General features: G+C 45.6%; 1 protein-coding gene across 2 annotated transcripts in view; it reads right to left on the bottom strand.

The window, feature by feature from the left end:
• itga8 (integrin, alpha 8) overlaps positions 1-14,254 on the bottom strand; it is a 61,059-nt gene that overhangs the window by 42,319 nt on the left and 4,486 nt on the right. For both annotated transcript variants that reach the window (XM_046313551.1, XM_046313553.1), the window contains 7 exons: positions 12,325-12,386; positions 9,667-9,712; positions 7,749-7,874; positions 7,624-7,668; positions 7,056-7,099; positions 5,959-6,015; positions 5,787-5,839 (listed from right to left, as the gene is read on the bottom strand). In XM_046313551.1, coding sequence (XP_046169507.1) covers positions 5,787-5,839; positions 5,959-6,015; positions 7,056-7,099; positions 7,624-7,668; positions 7,749-7,874; positions 9,667-9,712; positions 12,325-12,386 — 433 coding nt within the window. The remainder of the gene's footprint in view (positions 1-5,786; positions 5,840-5,958; positions 6,016-7,055; positions 7,100-7,623; positions 7,669-7,748; positions 7,875-9,666; positions 9,713-12,324; positions 12,387-14,254) is intronic.

The raw sequence follows: 14,254 nt of genomic DNA, 5'->3' as shown, positions 1-14,254 counted from the left end.
CTGTCCCAGAGATTCGGTGACATATTTCTCCATAGCTACCGTCTCCTCCTTTGACAGAGGATACCCAAGACTCCTGGGAAGTGCAACTACCAAGAGATCTATCGCACAATCCCCCTGTCGATGGGGTGGTAATTGAGTCACCATCTTTTTACAGAAGGCGAGTGCCAAATCGGCATATTCGGGGGGAATGTGCATGGTGGAAACCTGTTTTGGACTCTCCACCGTAGCGGCACCCAAGGAAACACCTACACACATCCCTGAGCACTGACGGGACCATCCCTTGAGAGCCCTCTGTTGCCACGAAATAATAGGATCATGAGAGGCCAACCAAGGAAGACCCAATACAACAGGAAACGCAGGAGAGTCGATCAGGAAGAGACTAATTCTCTCCTTGTGACCCCCCTGCGTTCTCATAGGAATGGGCGCTGTGACCTCCCCAATTAGCCCTGACCCCAAAGGACGACTATCTAAGGCATGTACAGGGAAGGGAACATCAACAGGAACAATAGGAATCCCTGATCTATGTGCTAAGGAGCGGTCAATAAAGTTGCACCTGAATCTACTAGCGTCTTATGCTGGGAATGCGGGGAGAAATTCTATAGGTAACCACTTGTGTGCAACAGGGGGCTCTGGGTGAGTTGTGTGCCTACTCACCTGGGATGACCCACCAGTGCTCCGCCTGCTACCTCGACCTCCTGGAGAACCACCCCAGCACCGACCAGCAGTGTGCCCTCTGCGGCCACAGTTGGTGCAGGGAATGCTCCCCCCTCAAGTCCCCCTCATAGCAGCCCCTCCTAACTCCATCGGTGTGGGATCCAAGGTGCTGGGAAATGGAACATGTGGACCCCGATCCAGACGTCCGCGGGAGGCCAACAGGTTATTCAGCCAGATAGACAAGTCCACCAGCTGGTCCAGGTTGAAAGTAGTGTCCCTGCAGGCTATCTCCCTGCGAACGTCCTCTCGTAAACTACACCTGTAGTGGTCGATCAGGGCCCGCTCATTCCATCCCGCACCAGCTGCCAGAGTTCTGAAGTCCAGTGCAAACTCTTGAGCGCTCCTCATCTCCTGTCTCAGATGAAACAGTCTCTCTCCCACCGCTCTCCCTTCAGGTGGATGATCAAAACCTGCCCGGAAGCGGCGGGAGAAGTCCTCGTAGTCATCCAGAGTCGTACCTTCCCTTCCCCAGATGGAAGCGGCGGGAGAAGTCCTCGTAGTCATCCAGAGTCGGACCTTCCCTTCCCCAGATGAAAGCGGCGGGAGAAGACCTCATAGTCATCCAGAGTCGTACCTTCCCTTCCCCAGATGGAAGCGGCGGGAGAAGTCCTCGTAGTCATCCAGAGTCGGTCCTTCCCTTCCCCAGATGGAAGCGGCGGGAGAAGTCCTCGTAGTCATCCAGAGTCGGACCTTCCCTTCCCCAGATGGAAGCGGTGGGAGAAGTCCTCGTAGTCATCCAGAGTCGGACCTTCCCTTCCCCAGATGGAAGTGGCGGGAGAAGTCCTCGTAGTCATCCAGAGTCAAACCTTCCCTTCCCCAAATGGCGTTGGCCCACTCCAGGGCCAACGGAGGTGATGAAGTAGGATTGACAGGAAAGACACCTCTCTCCCATCTGTCCATTGTTTGCAGCACGCGATGCATGGCTGTCTCTAGCCTGTTTAACATGGTCGCGTGCTACTGAACGCGCTCCTCTACTGTGAGAGAAGGGCTAGCTGCACCTGCTGACTCCATTTGAAAGGTCCGTGATTCTGTCATCGATTGGGTGCAGAGTTATAGCAGAGTCAGGCGCAGGACACAGGTATTGAGTAACATAACGGAGTTTACTCAAAATATGAAGCATAATTCCAAATAGGAACATACAAAAACACTAGCACATGACACAACCACTAACGACATCAACAATCACAGACAGAACAGGAATGTATGCCAGAGGGTTAAATAAGGAACCTGATTTGTAATTGAAACCAGGTGTGTATGTAATACAGACAAAACAAAACGAAACTGAAACATGGATTGAACGGTCGACTTCGGCGGAAGTCGTGACAGGACCCTCATGCCAAATTGAGTCGAAGACTTTTTCGAACTCAACAAAGCATGAGAAGACGTTGCCTTTGTTTTGGTTTGTTTGTTTGTCCTTTAGGATGTGCAGCGTGAATACGTGATCTGTCGTATGATAATTTGGTAAAAAGCCAATTGACATTTGCTCAGTACATTGTTTTCATTGAGGAAATGTACCAGTCTGTTTTTAATGAAAATGCAGAGGATTTTCCCAAGGTTGCTGTTGACGCATGTCCCACGGTAGTTATTGGGGTCAAATTAGTCTCCACTTTTGTGTTCCAAATATTGGGGAAGATGCCATAACTAAGGATGATGTTAAAGAGTTTTAGTATAGCCAATTGGAATTTGTTGTCTGTATATTTGATCATTTCATTGAGGATATCATCAACACCACAGGCCTTTTTGGGTTGGAGGGTTTTTATTTTGTCCTGTAGTTCATTCAAGGTAATTGGATAATCCAGTGGGTTCTGCTAGTCTTTAATAGTTGATTCTAAGATTTGTATTTGATCATGTTTATGTTTAGCTGTTTGTTCTTTGTTATACAGCCAAAACGATTGGTGAAGTGGTTTACCCATACATCTCCATTTTGGATAGATAATTCTTCGTGTTGTTGTTTGTTTAGTGTTTTCCAATTTTCCCAGAAGTGGTTAGAGTCTATGGATTCTTCAATTACATTGAGCTGATTTCTGATGTGCTGTTCCTTCTTTTTCTGTATTGTATTTCTGTATCGTTTTAGTGATTCACCATTGTGAAGGCGTAGACTCAGGTTTTCCGGGTCTCTATGTTTTTGCTTGGATAAGTTTCTCAATTTCTTTCTTAGAGTTTTGCATTCTTCATCAAACCATTTGTCATTGTTGTTCATTTTCTTCGGTATTCTATTTGAGATTTTTAGATGTGATAGGAAAGCTGAGAGGTCAAATATACTGTTAAGATTTTCTACTGCCAAGTTTACACCTTCACTATTACAGTGGAGCATTTTGTGACCTGTTTTTGTTGGTTATGTTGTCATAGTTGTGCCTAGTGGGGCATATGGGGGAGGGAATGCTGTCACCTCCAGGCAGGTGTTTGTCCCCCTGTGTGCTGAGGATTTCAGGTTCTTGTCTGGTTCTGGCATTTAGGTCGCCACAGACTAGTATATGTCCCTGGGCCTGGAAATGATTGATTTCCCCCTCCAGGATGGAGAAGCTATCTTCATTAAAGTATGGGGATTCTAGTGGGGGGATATAGGTAGCACACAGGAGGACATTTTTATCTGTTAAGATCATTTCCTTTTGAATTTATAGCCAAATGCAAAATGTTCCTGTTTTGATTAATTTAATGGAGTGAGTTAGGTCTGCTCTATATCAAATTAGCATACCCCCTGAGTCCCTTCCCTGTTTCACACCTGGTAGTTTGATGGATGGGACTACCAGCTCTCTGTAACCTAGAGGGCAACCAGTGGGTTTGTCTCCTCTATACCAGGTTTCTTGTAGGATGACAATGTCTGTATTTCCAATTTCTTTGATGAAGTCCAGGTTCCTGCTCTTTAGGCCAAAGTCAGATGACCTCAGGCCTTGGATATTCCAGGATGAGATAGTGAAGGCTCTGTGTTCCATAGTGTCCAATGTTGTTGGTCGTGTGGTTTGGCTGAGCATCTGGTACATGCCATTGGCTTGGGCTAGTGTAAGAGTGGGGTTTGGGCTTGTTTGCCTGCTAAATGGGGTTTGTTTGTTGTTTGCCTGTGTTTGTTTGTTGTTTGCCTGCCTAAATGGGGTGTAGGCATGGTTGACTTGGGGGGGGTGTTGATTGGTTGGGGTGGGGGTGTGGATGTGGCTGGAGGTGTTGTGGTCTGGATGTATGTCCTCTTGGCGTGGGTCCTCTGTTGCTCCTGTGTGAAGTGTTGGGGCTGCGTTTGAGAGCAATTTCCTTTTAGGGTCCTGGCGGAAATGGGCATTGCTGCCTTGTATAGGTGGTCCTAGTCATAGAGGCTGTTCAAGTCCAGGGTGGAGTTGTGGGCAAGGAAAACATTTGGTTTTGAGGCAAAGTCACGGGAAATACTTGCGTTTACCCGCTGTATGGGGGGATGCTCAGAGGGGGTGAGATCCCCTGGGCTTGGGGTTCTTAATTTGTATGTTTTGCTGTGATGTTGACGCTATGGTCAGGGTCTGGTGTGGACTGTTCTGCTGTGGTGTCGAGACTTTTGTCGGAAGCTGAGGTGGGCTGTTCTGCTGGCTTCTCTGCGGGGGTGGCCACCTCTCTAGTGGGTTGTTCTCTGTCACACGCCATCCCCCTCACCCTCTCCTCCAGCAGTCTGATCCTCTCCTCTAGTGTTCTGTTCTTCTCCTGCTCTTGCTTTTTATACCTTTGAAGTTGTCTCACCACAGTCCAGAGTGAAGATATGTCTCTCTCCACCTTCAGGGTCTGGTTACGTTAAGGGGGTGTTGTTGTGCTGGACTGTTGTCTGGGTATGTACTGACTGGAGTGTAATCACCTGCTGACCCAGCTCCACCTGCCTTACCTCCAGCCGGGTAAATTGATCCTTCATTTCAATGAGGGGGTAGTACTTGGTGCTGGGAGGTTGACTTTCTGCTTGGGGTTGCTCGTCTGTAGGGTTATATAAAGAAGAGGTCTGGTCTGACCCGCTTGGGGTGGGGTTATTATTCTCAAGGGAGAGCTTCTCCAGCTGGGCAAATTCTTTGATTAGGTGAAAGTCCAGCTGAAACGCTTTGGGGTTGCCCTGTACTAATACTGTTCCATACTTATAGAGATTTATATTACCTGACTCAGAGTCCTCGTTGTCTAGTATCCTGAGTTTCCACCCCTCGTTAACCCCCCCCTCTTAACAGAGGGATAGTGTGCTAATATAGCACTGTGCCATGCCAGGGAATTGTTTGTGTGGAAGATGACGTTGCTGATGTTCCCATTATTATAAGAGTCAGTAAAAAGCGTCACTTGATTTTCCATATGGAGCTTCATTTTGTGATCTTTTCTTGCCTCATCATTCTTTACATACACAGGGTACTGTATTTTAATAACCTCTAAACAGCAGGAGGCAGCTTCTCAGGCCTCTCCATTTGGTTGGAGTAGACTGCGACTATCCTGCCATTGTTGTGCTAAAGGTCTTTGACACCTCTCACTTGACACGTCAGTGCTAATTAGTGTTGTATCAAGCTTGGCAGCCTTAATTTAGCATTCAGCCCTTATAAAGTAATGTAACGTATTTTTCTTCTTGGCTTTTGGAAATAGAATATAGCTTCAGACTAAACATTACTCACTCAGTTCCAGGTTGGATGGTGTTCTCAGGTTTCTGTTGTTTTCCAGAGCATTTGCTGTATAGCTTTGGAATAATAATCTTTGGTAGTTGTAAGCCTTCCAGGTGATTCTGTCCAAAATCAGGTTGTAGGTTTTGAGTTTTGATTTGGAGTGAAGGTTATGTTGTCGAGGGTAGAATCCTGTATATGTTCCTGACAAGAAAATCCAAGTTTATCTAACTCTAAATCTATCTTTCTTCTTCAAAGAACATGCTGAAAAATGTTCTCCCTAACTCTCTCCATTCTTGGCTCAGACTAAACAATTATTTCGCTACAAGAACCATGAAGATGTGTAGGGACAGGAAGAGAGGGTAAGAGTGACAAAGGTGCCGATAGACAAAGAGAGACAAAAGAGACGAGAGAGACAGAAAAAAGTAAAGCCCCTTAAATTGAAAATGTGAGAGAGAGATGAAAGATAGAGCGATAGAAAGATAGATAACTCACCCGTCTCCATTGAGGTCAGTAACAGCCACAGAATAGCCAAAGTAGGAAGCCATCTGACAAAACATTTCACAACATGACTACAGTCAGTGAGGTACAGTGGTGCGATAAAGTAGTTGGGTAAAAGATGAATAGCCGTGTGTGTACGTGTGTGACGTTACTGTGTGTTGCTGACCTGCTCTCCTGTGAAGTTCATGATGAATGTCAGATTAGTGGAGTTAATCACAGCTACCTGAAACAGAACACAAGAGTCACACACCTGATACAGGTACACACATACATCATGCAAACGCATAGACAGGATGTAATGAGCTGAAATAGAAACTCTTTCTTTCCCTCTGCCTGGTCCCCCTTCCCCCTATCTCCCTCCTTCACCCCCCATTGTCCCCACTGCCTCACCCCTCCCCCTCCTCTGTTCCATACCCTCCATTTCCATAACCCCAGTTGTGGGGGAGACAGAGGGGCTAAGAATTCCTTCAAAAGACCTACAATAACAACCACATGGAGACAGCCAGGGGCTACACATTCACACACTCACCCACACACATGTGCATGTGCTCACAAAGTTAGAGAGACAAACACATACACACAACACCAACAAATATAGAGAAACAGACAGGCAGACAGGCAGAGAAACGAACAGATGGACAGACATGCACACAGACAGATAGACGGTTGATCGGAATGACAGACAGAGGGGCAGACAGAAGGAAAGACACGTGCAGACACTTAACTCCCTGCCCCCCCCCCCTCCTCCTCTCTCTCAGGGGTGTCAGGCTGGTTGTCTCGCCAGGTCTGAGAGGCCTAACGTGGGCTGACAGCTACTCTAGTCTCATCAGGCCAAACAGGCCTAACCCTGACGCCCACTGACCACAAATGTGAGGGCTACCGGCCCCAGAGCCTGTTGACACAACCACACAGGCTTGTCTGCTCTGAATACATCTCTATCTAGATTTCAGTGTGTGTTAGAGGTGAGGGGGTCGTGTGTGTGTCAGGGAAAGGGGTCAGGCTGGGTCAGCTCTTATGGAGCGGAAGTCGTGTGTCATTAAGGAGACAAATGTCTTGGTGTGAGTTAGGACTGTGTTGTGGTCAGAGTGGGGGGATTTGTTGTTGCTAAGCGATATCAACTAGGAATGGAATTCTATTTTGGAAACATTTCCTCTCTGGACACGCAGGAATTGTATAATTCCTTACTTACATATACTGTGTGTGTGTGTGCTGCTATGCATGTTTGCAATACTTGTGTATGTGTGTGTGTGATTCTGTACTCACATATCCAAAGTTCTGTGCCCCTCTCGGAACCCCAGCTATCAGCTCTGGAATGGAGAGAGGAACACACATTATATAACACTGCCTGCCTGCTCTTTTGTCTGCCTGTCTGGATGCCTGCCTTTCAGTGTGTCTCTGTCTCTAGGCCACCCTGACTGAAGACACTAAAAGCTGACAACAGATTGACTGATGATTGAAGGGAGAGAGAAAGATAGAGAGAGACAGAGAGTGGTTTTGATCTGAGTACCTCCCCCAAACCCTGTTCCCGGTATAGACCAGACCACAAACCCAGCCCAGCAAGCTCCAGCTTTAAGGAATTCAAAGATGAGAACACAACCAGCCTACAACCACAATACAACCCTTGTATAAAATCATTATACAACCATGTGTCAACCCTTGGTGACATGTTTTAATTAAGAAGATGATGTAGGAGGCAGAAAATATGGTTTTGTAGCAAGTTACTTTTCTTGGTTAGTTTGCAGTGTAGTTACTAGTTACTTACTGTCCATCGGACTAGCCTCTGAAACACTGCAAGCACCAAACACACAGGGATGAAAGTGTTGTCTTTTACCTTGCTCTGAGTCTCCTGTGAATTCCCCCACTGCCACAGAGTAACCTGTAGACAAGAGAGATATTAGTTAGTGAGTGTGTGTGTGTGTTTGTGTGTGTGTGTAGATTAAACTGTGTGTGTGTTACCTAGGTAGCTGTCGTCATGGGTATCAGCTGCAGCGTGTGTCTGTTTCTCTCCATGGACTCTCCTGAGCACGGCTTTTAGAGAGTAACCATTCAATATCTCTGCTACGCCTGCAGTCATCACCTGACCTGGAGAGAGAGAGGTCAGAAACACACAATGGTCAGTAACGGACAGGCCAACCCCAGCCCCAATGGGGAGCAATAACTTCTGCACTGTCATTCTGTCACACAAACATGCACGACCCAACACACACTTTCCTGCCATTTGTTATGAAACTCACAGGTATGAGGAGCTCTTCCCTGAGGAACACTGAAACACCCCGTTACCAGGAGTTAGAATGAAACACACTGTGTTGCATATTAGTCACTGTCTAAAAGAGAGCTTATGCTCTCTATCTCTCTGCTATTGTAGCAAATGCCATGCTGTGGAGGGGAGGTCAGACAAACATAGGCCTACTGCTTTATCTCCAGCTGCCCTCAACCTCACATCAATCCTCCTTAATGTGGTGGGTACTGACAGAGAGAAATCGCCCCTGTCTCAGACTCCCACTTTCCCTAACTCCCTTCACAGACATGGACTCCAACCCTAATTATAGATGCATACCTACAAAGACACTAACCCAAATCACAGACACACAAACACAGACCTTCTACTCAGACAAGACAGACCCTCTTCACAGACCATAACCATAACCACAGACACAGAAACAGAGCCTCTCCAGACACACACACACACACACACCATAATAACAGACACCCACTCCACAGACAGCTCCTAATCACAGAGACAGACCCCTAACCCTCTGCAGACATCCTCATTACTGATAGTATAAGAGGTTCCTTCAGATCCTCTGATAATAAGCTGTATAAAAGGCTTCCCATAATAACTCAGCCTAAACACCTGTGATAATAGCTGTATATTAGAGACCATAAACTCTCTGCTCTGAGAGCTTTTATAAACATCTAGAGGAAGTGTTTAAACACCAGGAAGCTGAGCCAAGCTGAGGGCAATTTCATGCCCACACACACACACGCACGCACGCACGCACGCACGCACGCACGCACGCACGCACGCACGCACGCACGCACGCACGCACGCACGCACGCACGCACGCACGCACGCACGCACGCACGCACGCACACACACACACACACACACACACACACACACACACACACACACACACACACACACACACACACACACACACACACACACACACACACACACACACACACACACACACACAGACCAGGGGCATAGAGAAATCATAAACCACCTTCGACAAAGGATTAATACAACATAATATTAATTCATTAAAAGACTCACTGACTATCCATCTTTCTCTTACCCACTTCTGTCTATCTCTCAATTTTAAAGGCATATGGCAGACAGAGTAGGCAGTTCTTGTTGTAAAAGCACGTTCATATCCTCTTTCATTTTTAAATGAATTAAGTGACTGGAGCGATAGGGCACAGAGGTTAACAAGATGGGAGTGACCATGACGAACACACACATCTTCAAATATCAAGGTCCACTGTCAGACTGAAGCAGGTGTCTGCCCTCCAACTCACACACCCATTACCATGGAGAGTGGGAGTTCCTCCATACCCCATTACCCTCTGATCAGCTCATTACAACTGAGCCTAGACTCACTCAAACACTTCCTGTCAGAGAGAGAGGAGGGAGGGTCTCTCACTCTACCTTGTCCTACTCTGGCTTCTCCTGGGATCAAACTGCACATCAGGAATGAGAGAAATTAACTGTAGCAGTGCTTCATCAAATACTATGTGAATCCAGGTCTGGTGCTGGAATGTGCCTTGATCGTGCTGCTAAACTCACCTCTTTCTCCCCCTCTCGTTGTCTCTCTGCCTTTTTGTTTGCAATTCTAGTGTTTCACATAGAGTGGGATAATGTTACCTTGCCAGTAGAAGCTTCCAGGTCCACCCACCACCAGTGTCCCCTCCTGAGGAAGAGAAAGTCAGGGTCAGTCCAGGGTTAGGACTAACTTCTTCAAGACTGGACAAAAGCTGAATTTACAGTGCATTCGGAAAATATTCAGACCCCTTGACTTTTTTTCAAATTTTGTTATGTTACAGCCTTATTCTAAAATGTATTAAATTGTTTTATTCCACCTCATCAATCTACACACAATACCCCATAATGACAAAGCAAAAACAGGTTTTTACATATTTTTGAAAATGTATGAAAAATAAATAAACAGAAATATTACATTTACATAGGTATTCAGACCCTTTACTCAGTACTTTGTTGAAGCACCTTTGGTAGCAATTTGGTATGATGCTACATACTTGGCACATCTGTATTTGGGGAGTTTCTCCCATTCTTCTCTGCAGATTCTCTCAAGCTCTGTCAGGTTGGATGGGGAACGTCGCTGCACAACTGTTTTCAGGTCTCTTTAGAGATGTCCGATCGGGTTCAAGTCTGGGCTCTGGCTGGGCCACTCAAGGACATTCAGAGACTTGTCCCGATGCCACTGCTGCATTGTCTTGGCTGTGTGCTTGGGGTTGTTGTCCTGTTGGAAGGTGAACCTTCGCCCCAGTCTGAGGTCCTGAGCGCTCTGGCGCAGGTTTTCATCAAGGGTCTCTCTGTACTTTACTTTGCATCTTTCCCTCGATCCTGACAGATCTCCCAGTCCCTGCCGCTGAAAAACATCCCCAGCACCATGCTTTATCGTAGGGATGGTGCCAGGTTTCCTCCAGATGTGACGCTTAGCATTTAGGCCAAGAAGTTAAATCCTGGTTTCATCAGTCCAGACAATCTCGATCCTCATGTTCTGAGAGTACTTTAGGTGCCTTTTGGCAAACTCCAAGCTGACTGTCAGGTTCCTTTTACTGAGGATTGGTTTCTGTCTGGCCACTCTACCATAAAGGCCTGATTGGTGGAGTGCTGCAGAGATGTTTGTCCTTCTGGAAGGTTCTCCCATCTCCACAGGAAAATCTGGAGCTCTGTCAGAGTGACCATCGGGTTCTTGGTCACCTCCCTGACCAAGGCCCTTCTCCCCAGATTGCTCAGTTTGGCCGGTTGGCCAAGTCTAGGAGGAGTCTTGGTGGTTCCAAACTTTTCCCACTTAAGAATGAGGCCACTGTGTCGATGGAGACCTTCAATGCTGCAGAAATATTTTGGTACCCTTCCCCAGATCTGTGCCTCCTGTCTCGGAGCTCTACGGACAATTCCTTCAACTTCATGGCTTGGTTTTTGCTCTGACTTGCACTGTCAACAGGTGTTTGCCTTTCCAAATCATGTCCAATCAATTGAATTTACCACAGGTGGCCTCCAATCAAGTTGTAGAAACATACCAAGGATGATCAGGATGGAATGGAGCTCAATTTCGAGCCTCACACATTTCTCTATTTTTTTTATTCTGAAAACCTGTTTTCACTATGTCATTATGGGGTACTCTGTGTAGATTGATGAGGATTTTAAAAATCATTTTTTTAGAATAAGTCTGTAACGTAACAAAATGTGGAAAAGGGTCTGAATACTTTCCGAATGCAATGTATATACATCTGGGTCGGGACGAGAGCCCCTGATCGTGACCCCACAGGATCATATAAGCGACGATACTTAATCTGCCTGTGTTAAACCATATTCAATGCACTTTAAAGGCCCAGTGCAGTCAGAAACATTTTCCTGTGTTTTATATATATTTCCACATTATGATAATGCCCTTTTAGTGTAAGAGCTGTTTGAAAAGACCACCTAAATGCCAGCCTATTTTGCTGCGTTGTAGTTTTGGCCTGACTGGTGTCATCACCAGGTAATACATTAGTTAATAGACCAATAAAAAAGTCAGTTCTCAAACCTCTCTGTCAATAACAGCTCATTTCCAGTTTTCCCCTCCACACTCAGACCACTCCCAGACAGTTATAGCAAAATTCTTGCTTTTGAAATTGCTCTTTGCTAAGAAGCTATTTTTGTTTATTTTATACCCTTTAATCACCCAAAAATGTTTTAATATTCAGATAAAAATGGTTGCTTTGGACCTTTAGGTGGTCTAGCTCGTCCTGACTTACGCACTGATTGATAAACATTGAAGAAACAATCATAAAAGACCATGTGTGTGTGTCTGTTTGTTTCTATGTGTGTGGGTGTACTGTCTTCAGTCATCCATGTGTACTTCCTGTTGAAAATGACAGCTTCCTGTACAAGAGGGTACGTTGAGCAGAGAGGAAGAGGGTTCAGATGTTCACATGAGCAAGGCCCTCTGTGATTGAAACGGACAAAGTTTCATGCCTCCTAGCTCTCTCCCCTCTAACCCTTATTGTGTGTCTCTCTATTGTCTTGAGAGAGGACGGGTCAGACCAAGAGAAGGGGAGGATGAGGAGGAGGGAGGGTGTTATGACAAACATGTCTTTTTACACACACACACGTCTTGGGAATATTTTGACTCGGCTGTGATTGTGTGAAAAAAAATAGCTAAGGGGTTCTCTCTGTATTGAGGATTGTCGACAGTGATGAGGATGTCATGACATGGACGGTGATGAGGATGTCATGACATGGACGGTGATGAGGATGTCATGACATGGACGTCAAGTGGGTAGTGATGGTTGTTACCTTGGTGAAGTCCACACTGAACCCGGCCTGGCAGAAACCCTGTCCCTCCGGGTCTGGATCATCTGACAAACACAATCACACACCATATCAGAACATCGTTTCAATCCTCCTATGATGAATTGTTATTAGTTGAAGTGTTCCACAAAGTCTGACCCTGACCCTCCATGTAACTTTACCTCTCCACTATTCCATATGTCCAAACTCTATGTGGAAGACATCAGAGTGCAGGGTGTGTGTGTGTGTGTATATAAACCTGGCTGATAATGAATCATTCCCCGTGTTCCAGAGGCACCCCGAGGAGAGGTGAAATGAGTCGTAACCACACACACATACACACACACACACACACACACATACTGACTGCTATGTATGTAAGCTGGAGTGTGTAAGCTCAGAGGTCATAAATCCACATTAAAATCCCAGAGAGAAAGGTTGAAAAACACACACTGGGTTGGAAACATTACAGAGACTGAGTGTGTGTGTGTGTGCATACGTGTGTGTATATGTGTATGTGTGCGTGCACGAGTGCTTGTGTGCTAGGTTTGTACAGTAGCATTGTGCGTCCAATCCCCTTGGGACCATCACGTTGATCTCAATAAAAACTGTCCAGTAGAGTAGAATATTTTATGTTTTTCTTTGTTTGATGTCGATGTTGTCAAATCTCACTGACAATATAAAACAAACCCTTAAATAACCTCCAGAATCACTAAAACACCAGATCTGTTTGTTTGTGTGTGTGCGTGCGTGTGTGCGTGCATGTGTGTGTGTGTATGTGTGTGTGTGTGTGTTTGTGTGTGTGTGTGTGCATGCGTGCATGCGTGCGTGCGTGCGTGTGCGTGTGCGTGTGCGTGTGCGTGTGCGTGTGTGAATGTGTATATGTGTGTGTGTCAGGATGTTTTTGTTGAGAGTCAATGATTAGGTTGTACGGTATTCAGATTTTCATAATATCATACCTTCCTTCTCTCATACAGGGATTTACGGTATTACCGGCATAGCACAGAAGGGTGGTTTACAAACACAAGAAATGCCCACTGAGCCTCTATTCCCAGAATGCTAATAAAGTTTGCACAAACTAATAGTGAAATTACATAGCTAAATGCTAACGAGTGAAAACGAACAAAAATGAATTGCAGACAGGCAAATACAGCTCATGAAGGTAAACAAGCATAGCAAGTACCTACCAAATATCATTTTCGGTGAGTGTGGACGTTTCCAAGCAAAAGTGAACAAGAGATGTTGTGCAAATGAACAAAGTTGTGATGCGTGCTTTTCTAAAAGAAGAGCAGCATGTGTAGATGGGAGATGAACGGGGGAGAAAATAAATATTGGTAGATGCACAGGGAAAAAATGGCAGCAATACAGATAACTCATCCAGAGCTCTTTGACTTCTGGCAGAAAGACCTTATTTAGCAGGGATTTGCATACAAGTGTAACTTCATCACCTCATGTGCGCTGCACAACAGAGACTCGCAGAGAGGTATAGAAAGCTATGGTCTCACCAACTCGCTTTCTGACTGGCTCAACTGTTCTGGGGAACTACTGTGAGCTTCATCTAAAATATTGTGGCAGGTTAAAATGAAGAATGCAATCTGCTTTATCTCCTAAGGTATTGCACAAGTTGACTGCAGGTAATAACTTCAAAAGTAGCTACAAATATTCAAATGAATTGAAAAACTTTTGTTTTGACAGTATTGAAAAACCATCCCGTGGCTTTTTTCCAAATACCCCGCTATACGGTTTATACGCTATTCCGCCCAAGACTAGTTGTGTGTTCCAGTGGGTGTTTACAAATGGCCACCTGATAGTGACCTTAGCTTCTTATCCTGTTAATGGTTTTGACTGTAGCCTGTTAGTCTCCACCCATAGACAGTATATCGGAGTACTGAGTATCTAGCCTCTTCTACAACAAGATGCTGTTGTCTTGCAATTT

Source organism: Oncorhynchus gorbuscha, linkage group LG19 (genome assembly GCF_021184085.1).
Source record: "Oncorhynchus gorbuscha isolate QuinsamMale2020 ecotype Even-year linkage group LG19, OgorEven_v1.0, whole genome shotgun sequence".
NCBI classification, from domain to species: domain Eukaryota; kingdom Metazoa; phylum Chordata; class Actinopteri; order Salmoniformes; family Salmonidae; genus Oncorhynchus; species Oncorhynchus gorbuscha.
Note: the sequence above shows the minus strand (reverse complement) of the source record. Positions and strands in the feature narration are given on the sequence as shown.